The sequence below is a fragment of the Sorex araneus genome, chromosome 1 (assembly GCF_027595985.1).
Source record: "Sorex araneus isolate mSorAra2 chromosome 1, mSorAra2.pri, whole genome shotgun sequence".
NCBI classification, from domain to species: domain Eukaryota; kingdom Metazoa; phylum Chordata; class Mammalia; order Eulipotyphla; family Soricidae; genus Sorex; species Sorex araneus.
In genome coordinates this window covers 230688561-230706076 of record NC_073302.1, presented here as the reverse complement: position 1 = coordinate 230706076, position 17516 = coordinate 230688561, and the positions used below count along the sequence as shown (strand labels likewise).

The 17516-nt window shown below is 41.6% G+C and overlaps 1 protein-coding gene across 1 annotated transcript in view; it reads left to right on the top strand.

Moving 5' to 3' along the window:
- Window positions 1–17516, top strand: part of ATP12A (ATPase H+/K+ transporting non-gastric alpha2 subunit) — a 160713-nt gene that overhangs the window by 138925 nt on the left and 4272 nt on the right. Inside the window, exons 11-24 of the mRNA XM_004604512.2 lie at window positions 3–206; window positions 931–1044; window positions 2055–2189; window positions 2316–2433; window positions 2681–2949; window positions 4285–4483; window positions 4649–4758; window positions 6284–6418; window positions 8898–9090; window positions 12081–12256; window positions 13321–13457; window positions 15485–15635; window positions 16093–16261; window positions 16340–16494. Coding sequence (XP_004604569.2) covers window positions 3–206; window positions 931–1044; window positions 2055–2189; window positions 2316–2433; window positions 2681–2949; window positions 4285–4483; window positions 4649–4758; window positions 6284–6418; window positions 8898–9090; window positions 12081–12256; window positions 13321–13457; window positions 15485–15635; window positions 16093–16261; window positions 16340–16494 — 2265 coding nt within the window. The remainder of the gene's footprint in view (window positions 1–2; window positions 207–930; window positions 1045–2054; window positions 2190–2315; window positions 2434–2680; window positions 2950–4284; window positions 4484–4648; window positions 4759–6283; window positions 6419–8897; window positions 9091–12080; window positions 12257–13320; window positions 13458–15484; window positions 15636–16092; window positions 16262–16339; window positions 16495–17516) is intronic.

The window sequence follows — 17516 nt, the reverse complement described above, 5'->3', positions numbered from 1 at the left end:
AGGGTCTCTCCAGCACCCAAGCTGCTGAGCGCCTGACTCGGGATGGACCCAATGCCCTCACTCCTCCAAAGGAGACCCCAGAGATCATCAAATTCCTGAAACAAATGGTGGGGGGCTTCTCCATTCTCCTGTGGATAGGAGCGATCTTGTGTTGGATTGCATATGGAATTCAGTATGCCAATGATAAGTCTTCATCGCTGGACAATGTAAGAACTGGGATATCCTTGGTTTTGCTAAATTAAGAATAGGGAAGAAACAGACCACAAAGTGATCTCTTTAATGAGCATAATTTAGGTCAGAATTCCCAAAAAAGCTCACTGATTATTCTCAGATTTGATGAAATGATTCATCATCAGATTTGATGAAATCTTTCCAGCAGTCAAATACAAAAGATATCAAACTCTCTGATATCTCAGAGGCAAGATATGCATGAATTTTAAGAAGAGCAAGAGCTCTCTTAAATTCATAGATGAAGAAATAAATATACTTCTATGTGAAGCATTTTGTGCTTTCTCTCCCCCAAAACAATTCTCTATGTTTAATATAAAGCTTTTTCACATTGATGACTATGAACCAAACAACACCAAGTTGGCTGGCACAGTGCTATAAAAAGAAGGCAGATGGAAAGAACTTGCTATTTCATCCCCTTGATGTGAAATGAGCAGAACATTCAGTGGGGACAGAAGCAGATGAGTGATCACTGAGTGGAGGAAGGACAGCATGAGTGCTGATCACTGGGACCAGGAAATGCCCTAAAACTGAACTGTAGGGGGTGCTGCAAAACTAAAAATATCCTTTGATATTACAAAATTCTGCACCTTCAAAGATACTTTTTTTTGCCTATAAATTCCACCTGGACTCAGTCTCATTTGTCTTGACTTCCTGAGGTTGCAGCCTCAGACCTGGCTCACATCCATCTCTCCTCTCCAGGTCTATCTGGGCTCAGTTCTGGCTTTGGTGGTTCTTCTCACTGGGATATTTGCTTACTACCAGGAGGCAAAAAGCACAAACATCATGGCCAGCTTCAGCAAAATGATTCCACAGGTAAGTAGTCACCCCAGGTCTCTACATGACTGCAGGGGAGGACACACCAGACAAGGAGAAGGTGGGCCTGGAGCAGAGGGCTCACTCTCCAGAGTGCCTGCTGTTGGGTGGCTGAGAAGTCTGGCAGAGTATGGGTGAGTAACTTCATCTTTCTAACCTTCCCTCTCATTCTTCCTCTGGGATATTAAGATTATAAGCTTCTTAGGGTTAGAGAAGTGCTTAGTCAAAACAGAGTGGCATAGTGACAGCTCTTTGTCAGCCTGTGTGATTCTGTGGTTCTGGAAACAAAGTATGCAAGCTCAGAAATGTTCTCTGTTGCAACAGTGGTTGATCTATGATTCTTTGTGAATTTTGGAGGGCTGCAGCAAAGTCTTGGGCGACACCTGGATGTGTGCTCAGAAATCACTCCCAACAGTACCAAGAGACCACATGTGGTGCCAGGGATTGAACTGGGGTCAACAGCATGAAAAACCTGTGCCTTACTCTCTGTACTCTTGCTCCAGAGTGAGACTAACTTTGCTTCCACTTTTAAGTCTTATTAGATGTGGTTCTCAAGTGTTCCCAGTGGAGAAACCCTGCTCCCCTCTTCCCACATTGTTCTGCCCACTGGCTCTGGTGGAAAGAATGCCTCGTTAGATACTAAAGTGGGAGGGGTCCTCTCCACCCTCTAAAAGCTGAGCAATATTATCCAACCCTGTGCTCAGCCCTTCATCCCAATCCTGACATCCAACTAGGATCCCTCATTCTTCATTGTTGCTTTTCCTATCGGGAAAGGGCTATCACTTTGCCCTATCTGTCCATGGAGGCATTTTCTGCTTCTAAGCACATCTTCATGAGCTCGTCCCCATCAAAAGCAAATCAAAACATTGTTAACATCCCCAGGCCCCAAGTGAGAATCTTCTGTTCCACTCTTTTGCTCTAGTCAGGGGTAGCCTCTGCCACACTCTTCCTGGAGTTTGTGGGGGCAGCAGTATTCAGACCTAAGGTATCCTCTCACTTTTCTTTTGCAGCAAGCTCTTGTCATCCGAGACTCAGAGAAAAAGACCATCCCAGCAGAGCAGCTGGTGGTGGGAGACATTGTGGAGATCAAAGGAGGGGACCGCATCCCAGCTGACATCAGGTTACTGTATGCTCAGGGGTGTAAGGTAAACATCAGGGGATCCTCAGCTTTGTACTCAGAACTTACTGTCCTTCTCAGGTCTCTTCTGGTCTCTAGTAAGGGGCCAGGAGCACCTTGATTGATCCTGAGAAGCCTTCCCCATTCCTTCTAGGTAGATAACTCATCTCTGACTGGGGAATCTGAGCCCCAATCCCGCTCCTGTGAGTTCACCCATGACAGCCCCCTGGAATCCAAGAATATTGGTTTCTATTCCACCACCTGTCTGGAAGGTGAGCCTATTGTCAGCATAACCCCATCCACATCATTTCCCTCCCCATGGGCCTTGGGTTTCTGTCTCTTGGCATTTCACACCACAATGCTTCTCCCAGAGACAACATGGAATCAAAATGACTAGAGAAATGATTTATCATCTCGAATTTGTGTGCTAAGCGTCATTTAACCACCCCAGAGAGCCTTGTGCATCTGTCTTCTTCTTTAGTGGAGGTCCCTAGAATAAAATGTCTACTTCACCTGTAGGCACTGCGACAGGCATGGTCATCAACACAGGGGACCGCACCATTATTGGCCAGATCGCCTCCCTGGCTTCAGGAGTGGGGAATGAGAAGACCCCCATTGCCATTGAGATCGAGCACTTTGTGCATATCGTGGCGGGAGTTGCTGTCTCCATCGGCGTCCTTTTCTTCATCATTGCAGTATCTATGAAGTATCGAGTCCTGGACTCCATCATCTTTCTCATTGGCATCATTGTGGCCAATGTGCCTGAGGGTCTCCTGGCCACTGTCACTGTGAGTCATGCTGTCAGGTGGCTGGTTCCCTAATCCATAAGTACAGACCATCTTGCTGGTTGGATGAGCTCCCATCACAGTCAAACCACCTCCCTCTCCAGAACCTCACTCTCTCCTCCTCAGAGACAAGACACAGGATGTCCCAATAGACCATTTCTTAGACAAAGGGAACATTCAAATTCAGTGTCCTTGAAACTTCTTATTTTCATGATATCCATTTGGAAGAGACATGTAATTTTTCTCCTAAAATAAGCAGTAACAATCATCTACAAGTTTTCTAGATGGTCTGAGACCCTCCCCAAATTTCCACATTTCTGAAAAAGAAAGAAAAATTTTCTTGGACATTTCTATAACAAGATATTTAAGATATTGTTTACATATTTTGTTCCTTCAGTTCCTCCACACCCTCCCTCACACACATACACACTCATATTCTCCCAGTCTTTTCTGCAAAGTAATTCTACCCATTCCTGCCCAGTACCCCCAATTAAGCTTTATGTGTCCCTTAGTGAGGACCCATTTAATTCACCCTAAAATAAAAATCCCTTCTTCCCCCTTGTGCTGTGGGACCTATGAAAGGGAGACTGGATAGAGTTATCAGTATATATATGGGGACCACATTGACCTCCAGACAGATGCAGAAAGTCTTCTGTGTCCTGAATAAAGGCAAGAGTTTTGACACATCAGCTCTGACTCGAGCATACAGTAATAAATTGGAGGCAAAGGAACCCTTTGGATCTGGGAGTTTTCAGGAAATGTTCTTTAAGTGTTTATAGGAATAGCACAAAATGTTAGAGTACATTATTTGCATTCAGGAGACCCAGATTCAGTTCTCAATACCACATGATCCCTAAGCACTGCCAGGAGTAACACTTAAGCACTGCTTTAGGCCCTCTGAGCACCACTGGATGTGGTCTAGAATACATACCAAAAAATTAATTAAATAATTTAAAATTACAAAGCTCTTAAAATGAATAGAAATGCTTCTGAATTTTGTAGATTAGCAAGTGAAGTTCTTTCACAAGCAAGCATATACAGTTAAATTGGATGTCAAAAGCCACACAGCCCATGCTCCTTTATAATGACGTCTGAGCACTGACCTGGCCTCACAAGCAAACCTGGCTCTCAGGTCATTTTCTTCAAGGGAAGAAGAGACAAAACTCCATGTTTAATTCAGAAGGGCAGTATGTATGCTTCTTAGTGGCTTCTCAACCACTAAGTCAACTTGATTGATTTGATATACTTCCAACTGTCCCAACTCCAATTCTCCTGACATTTGATGGATCAAGTTCCAGATGGCTATTCTCTCAGAGTTTCTCTCTGTCTTCTGTTCAGGTGACTCTCTCTCTGACAGCAAAACGTATGGCCAAGAAGAATTGTCTGGTAAAAAACTTGGAGGCAGTTGAGACTCTGGGCTCCACCTCGGTCATTTGCTCAGATAAGACTGGTACTCTGACTCAGAACAGGATGACTGTGGCCCATCTATGGTTTGACCATCAGATATTTGTGGCTGACACCAGTGAAGATCATTCCAGTAAGAACTGCTTGCCAAAGCTGTCAGGGTCAGACTCTGTCTAGTACAGAGCTGTTGACAAGAACACATGGTGCAAGGCAGAACCGGCCAAGTGGCTCTGTCTAAGAGTAGTTGGTCCTGGAGAAGGCCAATCCCCGCAGCAGCCACTGTTCTCCTGTTTTTCAGATCAAACTTTTGATCAAAGCTCTGGAACCTGGGTCTCCTTATCAAAGATCATAACATTGTGTAACCGAGCTGAGTTCAAGCCAGGACAAGAAAATGTCCCCATCATGAAGGTACAGCTCCAGCACTCCAGGTTCTAAATCCCAACCACTTTGAAATGGTTGTATTCTTTGTTCCAACTTAGGACTTGAGTTAGTCTCTCCAGTTGAGTAGCATCTGTACTGATAAGATCGAGTCTGATGATACCAGAAGAAGAGTTTCTTCACTTTTATAGCTCTGAAAAATTACAGCACTGTCTAGACATTCTCAGCATGTGGACTTCCATCTTTCAAAATTCTCATTCCAGAAAAGTACTATGACTTCAAGTTCCTTTCCTACCTTCTTTACCATTAAATGGAAATTCAAAAAATTTTTCTAAAAGTCACTGATGTTTAAGCTATAATCAGATGGAAATCAGACTGAAAATTCCTCTTGGCAGCAATTAGAACTCTAAATGGACCTGAATATTATAATATACACTAACTTTTTTCATTCTCTCCTTCACTTGTCTTTCCATTTCACCTCTTTCTTATTCCCTTTCTCTCTTTTTTTCTCTCAGAACCTGTATTTCCCTGGATTCCTCATATGTCTCTATAGATTCTATTCCTCATCTGTCTCTATAGATTCTTTTTCTTCCAAATATTTGTTAGCTTTTATAAGACAGCTTCTCTGTTCTCTTTTGACCAATCACTTCTTCATCTATCTTTCAAAACCTTATATCCAGTTCTATTTTCCCACCAAAACTCTACAAACAGACCTCTACCTGTGGATTTTTTTATTTTGAAAAAATCACTTAGAGGTTCTCCAAAAAAATATAATAATTTGTAGTTGCCACTTAAACCTGCCTACAAGATCTCTTCCCACATTCTCTATTTTTCTAAGACATAACTGTTTTATTCTTATCCCCAGTCCAAAATGTTTGGAAGTCATCTTTAAACTTTATATTTTACTTATATCTAGTGAGTCGCTAAGTCCTCTGATTCTATTATCTATATTTCTAGTATCACTAAACTTTGCACATAAGTAACTATGCCATTTTCTTAGCTTCATGATTCCAGTTTATTCCTCCCTAATCATTTTAGTATCCCACTAGTTTTTCTAAAATACTGCATTAGGTAAAAAGTTTAACCTAACTTCCATTAAAAATGGTCCTCACTTCTCTAGTATCTGCTTCTCCAGTTGAGAGATCTGCCTGCTCACAGGTGAACCATTTTTCATTCTACCTTTGTATTTCCTTTGCTCCCAATGTTTATAGCACATGTCTTCCTCTGTATTCTTTCCTCCTAAGCATTCTAGCTCTAATGCTTCTCTGCCACTCTGTGTATCAGTAATCCATCTTTCCAGACCTGGGTCATCTGCTTTTCCATGAAACCTACAGTCTCCTGGAGTCTGACTTTTTTTTAACTTCTGTAAAACCAGTATAAGGTACCATACCATTTAACACATTTATCATAATATCAAATCCTTTATTAATAGTTCAATCGGTTTGTACCTCAAATTTGGGTGTAAACTTAGTCAAGAAACATTGGTTCACTGGGGGGAAATCACATAGAAATAAGATTATGTACCACAAATATTTGCTTTTCTCTTGAATCTCAGAAAGTTGTAGTTGGAGATGCCTCAGAAACTGCTCTTTTGAAATTCTCAGAAGTCATTTTGGGTGATGTGATGGAAATAAGAAAAAGAAATCGAAAAGTAGCTGAAATTCCTTTTAACTCAACCAACAAATTTCAGGTGAGTTTTTTCTCACAACTGGGTCTGTTATCACTAGTATCTTGTGTCTACCTGCACACCTCCACATGGTTCCGTAAATTCAGAGCAGGTTTTCTTGTCAGCTACTTCCTTTGCCTGAAATTGGTAGTGAAAGGACAATGGAGTTACTGCAGGGACCACACACAGACTAGTCCATGTATATTGATTGCTTTTGCAGAAACCAAAGCAGATCTGTTAGTTCAAACATATGGGGGAACCTCCCCTCTGTGAAGATGGTTGGAGGCAACATTCATCCCTGCTACCTGTAGCTCCTCAGGCCTGGGGTGAACAATACCAGTCAATTGGTATTAGTACAAATGAACAGTAGATGCAAGTGTGCTTCTCAGTGAGGTCTGCTGGTGCTACAAGACTGAGCAAGGCCTCCTTACTTGGCTTTGCATGACACTAAAGAACATAAATAGGATAATTCATTTTACCATATTGCGTAGAAATTCCTGGTGATCACCCACACATAACAGTTATAGAGAGCAGTATAACAATTATTATACATACTGCTATGCATATACTGTTACACATAGCAGGTATTCATGTTACATATAACATATAATATTACATACAATGGGTAATATTATATATTACACATAAAATACATGAAATTATACATACACATAATACATTCACATTATACATAATAGAATAACAATAGTATGTTCTGATTGCTATACTTATTAAATCATTCAACTCTCTACCACTCTTCAGATGGGTAGAGAATAAGGAAACTGAGGTCTAGGCATTATTTCAGAGGTGTATGGCCAGATCAGGTGTCACAGAAGCAGAGGCCAGTGCTCTGAAGAGCAAGACTGTGTGGGCTTCCCAGTAGGACCAGCTCAGATCCCTGCTAGTGTTGCATCCACTGTGGTGAGCAGTGAAGTGCTTCCTCAGCATGTGAGAAATTAGAAAAAGCAGATTCTATGAGTCTCACCTGTTATGTCAAGCAAGCTTCCCAGATCTAGGACTGGAAAGGGGAAGGGTACCATGCTTCCTGCTGAAGAGCCCAAGAACTTCTCTGGATGGTGTTAAAGCTGTTTAGATGGCACATAATCTACATCCATAGATGAAACAAAAGGTGTCACAACTTTGGGAGACCTCTGGAATATCTATTAGTTAAAGGAAGCAAAGTGGAAAGTCTGTTTCTCATTGATCTTGGAGTAACAATTCCCAAAGCTTAGATTGTATCCATGGAAATATTTTTTATAGTTTTTTGTCTTAGAAAAATTGGCCGATATTTTATCAATTTTTATATAACGAACAGTGTTTTTAATTTAAAATGTCACCCTGTCTGTTCTACTCAGTTAAGACCACAGACTCGGGAGACTGCTGGCCTGAGCTCAAGTCCCAGCTCAGCCCTGTTACCTACAAGACTTCTCCCTCTCATAAAGCACAATAGTGACAGTGCCCAGAACATTAGTGAGTTTAGGGGATTAAATAATCAGTATGTGAGGCATTTAAATCAGTAAGCACTGAGAATTCTTCTGTTTTAAATGTTGAAATTCCTATCATGATAAAATATCAGAATAATAAGAGAGTTTGAATTTGGTTTACATCTTAGTTTGGGTTCTAGTTTGAGTTGGTTCCGTGGTTGAGTTTCCTTGTTCCTTGTGGTTTGTTCTTCAGTGTACTTACTAGTCATAGAAAGAAATCAACTAGCTATTTTTCCCTCTAATTTTTTCCAGTCATCTCTGATATCCCCAAATCTAACAGTTGTTAATTTAGAATCCAACAGATAAACTCAAAGTCATAGAACTTTTGTAATTTGCATATTCTCTCCAAACACTCATCTTATAAAGCCCCTTTCAAGGGGTAAGAAGAGTTCCATACAATTTTACAATTTAATATTGGTGTTAAAACTTGATACCTATCCTTTAATGGATATACTGAGCCTATACTGTAGAGCAGACGCTGCCTTAGACACCTTCATCATTTCTTCACCTCTGAGCAGTAAACTGCCTCTGTATGGAGACGAAGCACAGGAGCACCTGCTGCACTCACACTGGCCTGAGCTCAGTGTTGCTAAGGTGTGTAAGGTTCTTGCTCACAACAGTGAGGTAGCAACAGGGCATGACACAAAGCAGAGCCCTCATGGGCATCTGAGACATCCTTGCTTGGCGGGTCCCCAAGGTTCCAGGGGCTGATGTCACATCTGCATCCTACAGCAGCCAGGTTCTGTGTGACATATAGACTCCCCTTCATATGGATTCAAATGCAGGCACTCCTATAGGCTAAGACCAAATCTCCATCCAGTGTACTACTTGGCCACCAAAGAAGGAGGTTAGAGCGCCCTCCTTTATAGCTTACAGAGAAGTAGAGCAGTGAGAAAAGCAACTGCTTTCTTGTTTGTGGCACATTACTAGAAAGAGCTGGACAGTTCAGGTCCTTTGCAGTGAAGAGGGCACCCTTAGATGGCAGTAGGCTGTCCTAACTCATACATGCCCTTTTGCAGCTCTCTATCCATGAGACAGATGACCCCACTGACCGGCGTTTCCTTCTGGTGATGAAAGGGGCTCCTGAGCGGATCCTAGAGAAGTGCAGCACCATCATGGTCGGCGGTCAGGAGCAGCCTCTGGACCGCAGCACTGCCGAGGCCTTCCACACTGCCTACATGGAGCTGGGAGGCTTAGGGGAGCGTGTGCTCGGTGAGCAGTCATGACAGAACCCTCCTGGTTACCTATCAGGGAGGCTTTGTGCTAGCTTAAGGCATGACGTGAGACCTGTGTTTAGCTATAAAGCAATTGTGGCTTCCACATGCACCAGGAAAACAGAACATGACAGCCAGCATGGGAAACATGCGCAGGAGATTTGATTCCACCAAGAGTTGGGGGTCATTTCCAGAGAAAGAAGCAGGGAGAAGAAATATGGGGAAGGTTTTATGGGAAGAGTTACATGTGAAGAGAACTTTGACAGTATTTGAAGAAATAAGTAATCACAGTCCTGGCACCTCCATAGGCTAAAGCTCAAAGGTGCAATTGAGATGGTGTGTGCTCAGATTGTGTGGGAGCCAGTCTGTGTGCAGTGCTGCAGGTGGAGGTGGTGACACATGGAAAACATGGCTGGGAATACAGAAAGGAGACCAGGACACGGAGGGTTTATATACCTTATTCCTGAAAGCTGGGCTTTATTCTGTAGTCAGTAGGGTGTCATCCAAGATTCTGCAACAATGAACAGATCAGAATTAGTGTCTCCAAAAGAAGCACTGTAGCACTGAAGCCCCTTTGTTCATCGATTTGCTCTAGTGTGCACCAGTAATGTCTCCATTGTGAGACTTGTTGTTACTGTTTTGGGCATATCAAATACACCATGGGTAGCTTGCAAGGCTCTTCCGTGTGGGCGGGATACTCTCAGTAGCTTGCCGGCTCTCCAAGAGGGATGGAGGAATCAAACCCAGGTCAGCCGCATTTAAGGCAAACCCCTACCCACTGTGCTATCATTCCAGTCCCTCCAAAAGAATAATTCTTTTTATTTTAAGAACCATTATTTACAATAATTTTACTGGTAGGGTTTCATGTGTACAACATTCCAACATTGCTCCACCAAGTGTTTATTCTCCTCCATCATTGTCTGGCCACCACACTCCCATTCAACCTGCCTCCTGCCACTCCCTACCCATGATAAAATCAGCTCTGTTGACCAGTTTTTAAGTTCTGTTGCCATTAGGCATTAGTTATTTCATCACTATGTCTCTTATATCCCATATGTGAGAGCAATGATTCTGTGTCAGTCCCTCTCCTCCTAGTTAACTTCATTTAGCATGATATGCTCCAACTCGATACACATTGCAGCAAATTGCATCATTTTGTCTTTTCTCAGAGCCTAGTAGTATACCATTGTGTACACATAATTTCTTTATCCAGTTTTTTCCAGATTTTGGTTATTGTAAATAGTGCCACAATGAATATAGTAGTGCAAATGTCTTTTCTAAATAGATTTTTTGGGCTCCTGGGGTAGGTAACAAGAAGCAGAATTGCTGGGCTATATGGAGGCTCAATTCTTACTTTTTTTGAAAAATATTTATTTTTTTCTATAAAGGTTGGACTACTGAACATTGCCACCAGCAGTGGATGGGGATTGCTTGTTCCCCTCATCCACACCAACACTGGTTGTTCTTGTTCTCAAAAGGATCATTCTTGGCAGCTGCTTGAGAGGAGAATCCTGGGTTTCTGAGGAAATTGCCTTTTTACTCAGTGGAAAGAGGGTGTAAATTTGATCTAAACCAAGAAATGTAAAACAGGGTTCTATATGAGATACCAAATGGAAGCAGAAGTGGTTAAGATTTAGAACGTAATTAGGGAGAAAAGTTAGTTTTCAAAGATGATTAACACAAGGGTTGGAGAGAGTACAGCACATAGAGCACTGGCGTTACATGCAACTAGCCTGGGTTCAAGCCTAAGTACCACATATGGTCCCCCAAGTAATTCCAGGAGTGAACCCTGAGCACCACTGGGTATGGCCCTAAAACAAACAAACAAGATGAAGCTTCCCCATCATAATTAGGGGGAATTAAAACACAGCTGGTAGCTGAGACAGGGATATGAGAGGTATAAAATGTCTTAGGAGCTATTCTGTAGTAGGTGACTGGTGGTGATGTCTGAAGTTCAGAACATTTTGGTCAAGACAAACATGGGTTGACAAAACGGTTTCTCCAAACTATGGAAGGATAAATTTGAGGTAACCAAAATTCATGGTTAATAGGGTTCAATTGGTAAGAATATGTTAGTTCTTACCAATAGAAGAATCTGTAATGTGTTTTTAAAGGATTTTGTGAAGTGGGTAAGATAGATAAATAAGATAATAATGTTTTCTGCATTAAATTACCCACAAACTCCATGTAATCTCTTTCGTATGTGGTATTGATTCCCATCTCGCTAGAGTCATTTGAGGAACCTCATGTTTAGCTGTATTTACTAAAATGTGCAAAGAAGCAGGGCTATAAAGAGAACAAATTTGATATAAAGGATGATAAGAAAGTTCTACCTTGGAAGGCGAGCCAGATAAGGTGTTCCCTTTTCCTCAGCCTAAGGGAGGCAGCATGCCTCCTTAGGAATGGTTCCTCTCCATTTTCCTGCAGCCTTTCTCTCATACTTGGTTTTCACACTGAACTTGTACCACTTCTGGGATACCCTGGGTTATTCCTTCATTTATGCAGTGGCACCAACCGTTTTATCTGCCTGAAATTACACAGCCCCCAAAAAACAACAACAACAAAAAACTCCCTTTCTTCCTCAACTCCTCTCTCAGGAGTAGACTCCCACATGACCTCTTTGACTGAGTCTTCCCACACCCCAGGCCCTGAAGCAGAGTTCTATTATAGCTGTTCTCATGGTGTTATGTTTTATCTCTCCATGTCTCCAGTCCTCCTACTATTCAAGTGAAGCATATTCAAAAGTGAAGAATCTCACTTACTTTTGGTCTTTCCACCTCTAGAATATATTAGAAAACTTTGTTACACAGGAAATTGTTTTTTGGATAAATTTTGGTCTTTCCTAACAACAATATACATAATGAAATTGAAGGAATGAAAAAGTTCTGGTATACTCTGAAGTGTTTAATAGTGAATATAAAAATGTCTTTGCCTTGCTATCATTTCTTATCATGGTTCCTTTGACCCAGGAATTCATATTCATTCCAGGTTTTTGTCATCGTTACCTACCACTTGATGAGTTTCCAGAAACCTACTCATTTGACATAGACACTATGAACTTTCCAACTTCCAACCTGTGTTTTGTGGGACTCTTGTCAATGATTGACCCTCCCCGGTCCACTGTGCCCGATGCAGTCACTAAGTGCCGGAGTGCAGGGATCAAGGTAGGAGTCTTTCATGACCTCAGAAATCCTCTGCTTATGCTTTCCATGCAAATATTTGATCATAGGACATAGGCTTTAGGTATCTGTAAATATGATTTATTTTATCTCTACTTTCACCACATTAATATTTTAATACCTGTCCCATAACAAAAAGGATTATGTCTATTGAGAAAACCAGAGTGAGTAAAGGCTCCTGTTCCAACCCTTATGCCATAAGTTACTACATCTTGTTCTAGTCTATGAGAGAGTAAAATAATGTGTTATTTAATATTTTCATTATACATTTGTATTCTTTATAGCAGTACCAAAATATGGAGTCCACTATCATATTAATATAAAGATTACTGAAGCTGCATGAGACTGGTCCAAGTAGACACCCACTAGCCCTTTCACAAATTGGTAACAACAATGGGGCAAAGTTTCCTCTAATGTTAGAAGGGGGAATTCAGGAAGCTGAGAAGCAAAGATAGGTTCAATAGGATTATAGTGCCTTTCACAAACAGTTTTATCTTTAATCTGATCAAGAATGATCAAGTCAGAGGAAAGACCAGTATAACAATAACAGCTGGGTATGATCACGCTGATCTGATAACCACAAGATCTGAGGGTTAAAAGTAGGTAAAGGGATATTCTTGATAACCTTTCAATATCAATATTACAAACTACGATGCCCAAGAGAGAGGACGGAGGGAAGGAGGGAGGGAAGAAAGAGAGAGAGAGAGAGAGAGAGAGAGAAAAGGAAAGTGCATGCCATAGAGACAGGCAGAGGGGGGTGATGGGAGGGAACCTGGGGAGACTGGTTCTGGGAAATGTACACTGGTGAAGGGATGGGTGTTGGAATACAATATGACTGAAATCTAATTATGAATATCTTTGTAAGGGTCTATCTCACAGTGACTCAATAAAAAATTTAAAGAAAAAAATAATGATCAAGAGGGTAAAATACAATAATCACTAACTATGTTCTACCCAGTCATAGTGGAGAAAACAATATTTAACTGCCCCAAAATTGTCCAGCTAAGTTCCTCATTGACCACATTCCTTTCTCATTGTTTGTGATCTAGGTTATTATGGTTACAGGTGATCATCCAATCACTGCCAAAGCCATTGCCAAGAGTGTCGGTATCATTTCAGCCAATAGTGAGACAGTGGAAGACATTGCAAAACGCCTCAATATTTCTGTGGAGCAAGTTAACAAGAGGTAAGCACAGAAACAACTTAAAAGAAACTCATGCTCAAAGATTCCAGTGGTTCTATATTTTCATTTGTTACAGTATGCAAAAGGTCTGGTGGCTTTGTATAGAAATAGCTGTATTGTTTGGAAAAATTCTCAAAACGCTCATGGAAAAAGAGTCAGGAGTAAGCCCTGAGCAATGCTGCATGTGGTACAAAAAGCCCCCCAAAAGTTTAAAACCCATTTGAAGTATATTTGAAAATTGAAGTATCCAATTTAGAGTGCAGTGGAAAAAACTGAAATAATTTGAAGTTATTTCCATTGATTCCACTGTGTAATGTGGGATATTTAGGTTCCTTAACTTTTTTCTACTTTCCAGTCTCCATCTGTAGCTTTTATCTAGTCAGTTGGCAGCATAATGTGCACTATTAAACATGCTTTTTTTCTGGAAGTAAACACAATAGAAATTTCCTTTGCAGAGTCTTTTTAAAATTTTTTTCCTTGTGTCTCCTAATTTTTTTCATATTACATTTGGTCCAGTCACCTGACCATTCATTCTTGTTGTATTAATTATTTTAATAATTGTTATGTGCCAACTACACCAAGTACTGTGCTAGACATAGAACCTAGCAGGAACCTTCTAGACACCGTATTTGTGGAGCTTTCCATCTACCCAGAGTGAAGAATAAGATCACACTGTGGTGCAGTAAGTGTAATAAAGGAACACCTGAACTGATGCTCCTTTAAGTGAGCCTGAAACTCCAAAGTCTCAGTTTGAAAACAAATGATCATTGGCTTCATCACACTTTCACTCATGCAGGAGAAATGGGAGACCAATAACCCTCTTCTAGTTTACCAAACATGTATGCCTTTTAGAGATCCTGAGCTGTCAGGTAACAAACTAATACCCCAGCAACAAGTGAAAACTGGACAGTTACAGACTTAGGGTTTGTTGCATAAATATCAATCACCTAGGGAAAAAGGTTTGGAGTTTTCATGTATTTATTACCTTTTCTAAAGCAATAGAATTATGTATAATTGTCTAGGAATCACTCATCGGATAGGAGAGACTGGGGTATTATTTCTTGAGTTTTTTCAGTTATCCTCATCATCATCCCTAGCTCATGGTCACATACTCCTGTACTCCTGCCTTCTTATCTTACTTATGTTTCTTACCAAAACTTTAGAAAGTCCCATAATTTTTCAAGAATGGCAATATTTAACAGAAGAGGAGAAATAGACTGACCACAAAAAATCTCAAAATTTTAAATATACATGTATGTATATACATATATATTTAAGTAAAGAAAGGGTATGCAATGCTTAGTACTTGAGTATTTAAATTGAGATTTGAAGCTTAGGTGTTCAGTGTTTTATAGGAAGGGGAGAAGAAGATACTGACTCCTGGCAAACATAATAAGACCTTGAAGATTTAGGGTAGTTAGGACACAGAATTGAGGGGCCCGGGGGCTCGAGGAGCAGTTAGTGGGATGAAATCAGTGCACAGATGTCACCTGGCCTTGTGCACCAAGGAAGAGACTCAAGTGTGCTTTAACGCAGTGAGTTTTAGCAGAAAAATACAATAGTTCTGTACATGCTATCATTTAAAAAACCTTACTGTGAGTCAACGGACAAGAGTTTTCCTCAAAGAATATATCAATAAATTTTCTCCCTTTTTAGTTTATTGCATAACAGACATGCTATCAAAGTTATATAAACTGCAAAAAACATGTGTTTTGATACTAAACTGAACTCTAGTACCCTAAAACATGTGAACAACAGATTCTTTTACCTTCTTGTGTAAAGTGTTGCCCTAGGAAATATCACTTCTCACCCAGAAAGGGGAGGCCACTTGATTCATTCCTATTGTTTTATGATAGAAGAAAGTAAGCCTCAACTTTTAGTCCCCAGAGTGTCTCCAGTATTCACAACCCCCATGACCCACTTTTTGGGTTTTGGGGTCAAAGATATCAGGTTCCAGGTAAGGTCAAAGTTAGACCAGAACATTGTTTCAACCCAGTCCTAGGATCTCACAATTCCTTTGGCCCCTCTAGGGATGCAAAAGCTGCTGTGGTAACTGGAACTGAGTTGAAGGACATGAGCCCAGAACAACTGGATGAACTCCTAACCAACTACCCAGAGATTGTTTTTGCCAGAACATCTCCCCAGCAGAAATTAATCATTGTGGAAGGCTGTCAGAGGCAGGTAGGCAGACACAATGCCAAGGAAAGGTTTTCTGTTCCTGTTTTGTATTATGGAGAATATGAAGTAAGAAGTGGGTCTTGATCAGACCGAGTATCTTTTAAAGCTTTCAGGAGACTGGCTCTGACTTCTTCATTCCCTCACATCTTACCTCTAAAGAGGTCCCCATGCTCTTTCGCTCATTGCTTCCTGGAGGTCTTTTTGTCAGGAAAGAACTGATGAATACACCAGAGAACTTGTGTTGTCAGAGTGCAAAAAAATGTATAGGTAGAGATATCAAACCCAAAATGCTTCATGCCTGTACAAATTTGAATTTAAGTTTAGGGAAACAACTGGTTTGGAGCTGGTTCTTCCTTCTCTGGGATTCCTTGTCTTTCTCTTTTCTCCAGAACAGTCTCAGAGTATCTCCTTGAGACACCTGTGACCTGTTCACTCCCCTTTTCTCACTGTATTCCCACAGGACTCAGTTGTTGCAGTGACAGGAGATGGAGTGAATGACTCCCCTGCGCTAAAGAAGGCAGACATAGGGATTGCCATGGGAATATCAGGTTCAGACGCCGCCAAAAATGCAGCTGACATGGTCCTGCTGGATGACAACTTTGCATCCATAGTCACAGGGGTGGAGGAGGGTAAGTGAGGGCTCACATGATATCTCCTGGGGCAGGGAACAGAAAGTAATCCCTGTAAGGAATGACCTCTTCACCTAGGTCGCCTGATCTTTGACAACTTAAAGAAAACTATTGCTTACACACTGACCAAGAACATCGCTGAACTGTGCCCCTTCCTGATTTACATCACAGCGGGGTTGCCTCTTCCCATCGGCACCATCACCATCCTTTTCATCGACCTGGGCACAGACATAGTGAGTAGCACCAAAGGGAATGAGATTGGCAACTATCAGGCAATGTAAACCCCAGTCACCATCGTCAGGAGATGGACTCCATCAGAACTTCTCGAACTGTCATGTGAACACCTGATACTTCTCAATTCCTTATTGCTGTCGAGGTGGTGGTGCTCAGGGTAACAGTGCCAGAGTGAAATCTTGAAATTCAAACCCACAAGGCATGTACTCACTACTTGAGCAACCTGTCTTTTGTTTGGGGGTGTGGAGGTCAAGTGTGAGGAAGAAGATTCAGACTCACAAAAAATAGTCTGCCATGACCCTCTGGGCCCAGAGGATAAAGTGATGACTCAGGGCCCCCTCCCCCATCTTCCTCCTGTGTGAAGTAAGAGTATGAGATGATAATAGCCCCACCTAAACACTAGGTGCTGTTTAAACACTTTATAAAGTCTTGCTTCAACCTTCAGTTGTATCACCCAAGCCCTCACTTTGTCTGTTCTGTGTCCACTTAAGAAAACCTTGTAGGGTCAGGGATGTGGGTCAGGTGTGGCATATGCTGAGCAGTTTGCTTTACGTAGGAGGTCCTGGTTTTGATTCCCAACTGATGGGAGAAAGGGAAGGAAGGGAAGGAGGGGGAGAAGGAGGGAGGGGAAGAAAGGGGAATGGAAGCTGTGTGATAGTCACTTGGCTCAGCTTGTATAGGTGAAAGACCTCTAAGTGAGCTCCCACAGGGGCAGGCTGAACTGCTGTGTCCTCTACTGTTTGTCACCCAAGGTAGCTCTCTCCACTCCACAGGGAGTTGGATGCCTTCACAAATCAAAGAAACAAATAGTTTACAGTCAGAAAATTTCTAGGCTTGGGCTGGAGAGACAGTACAGAGAATAGGGAGCTTGCTTTGCACAAGGCCAACCTGGGCTCAATCCTAGGCACCTCATATGACTCCCTGAGCATCACCAGGAATGATAACTGAGTGCAGAGCCAGGAGTAAACTCTAAGCACTGCTTAGTGTGGCCCAACCAAACCCCCAAAAAATAAAAATAAAA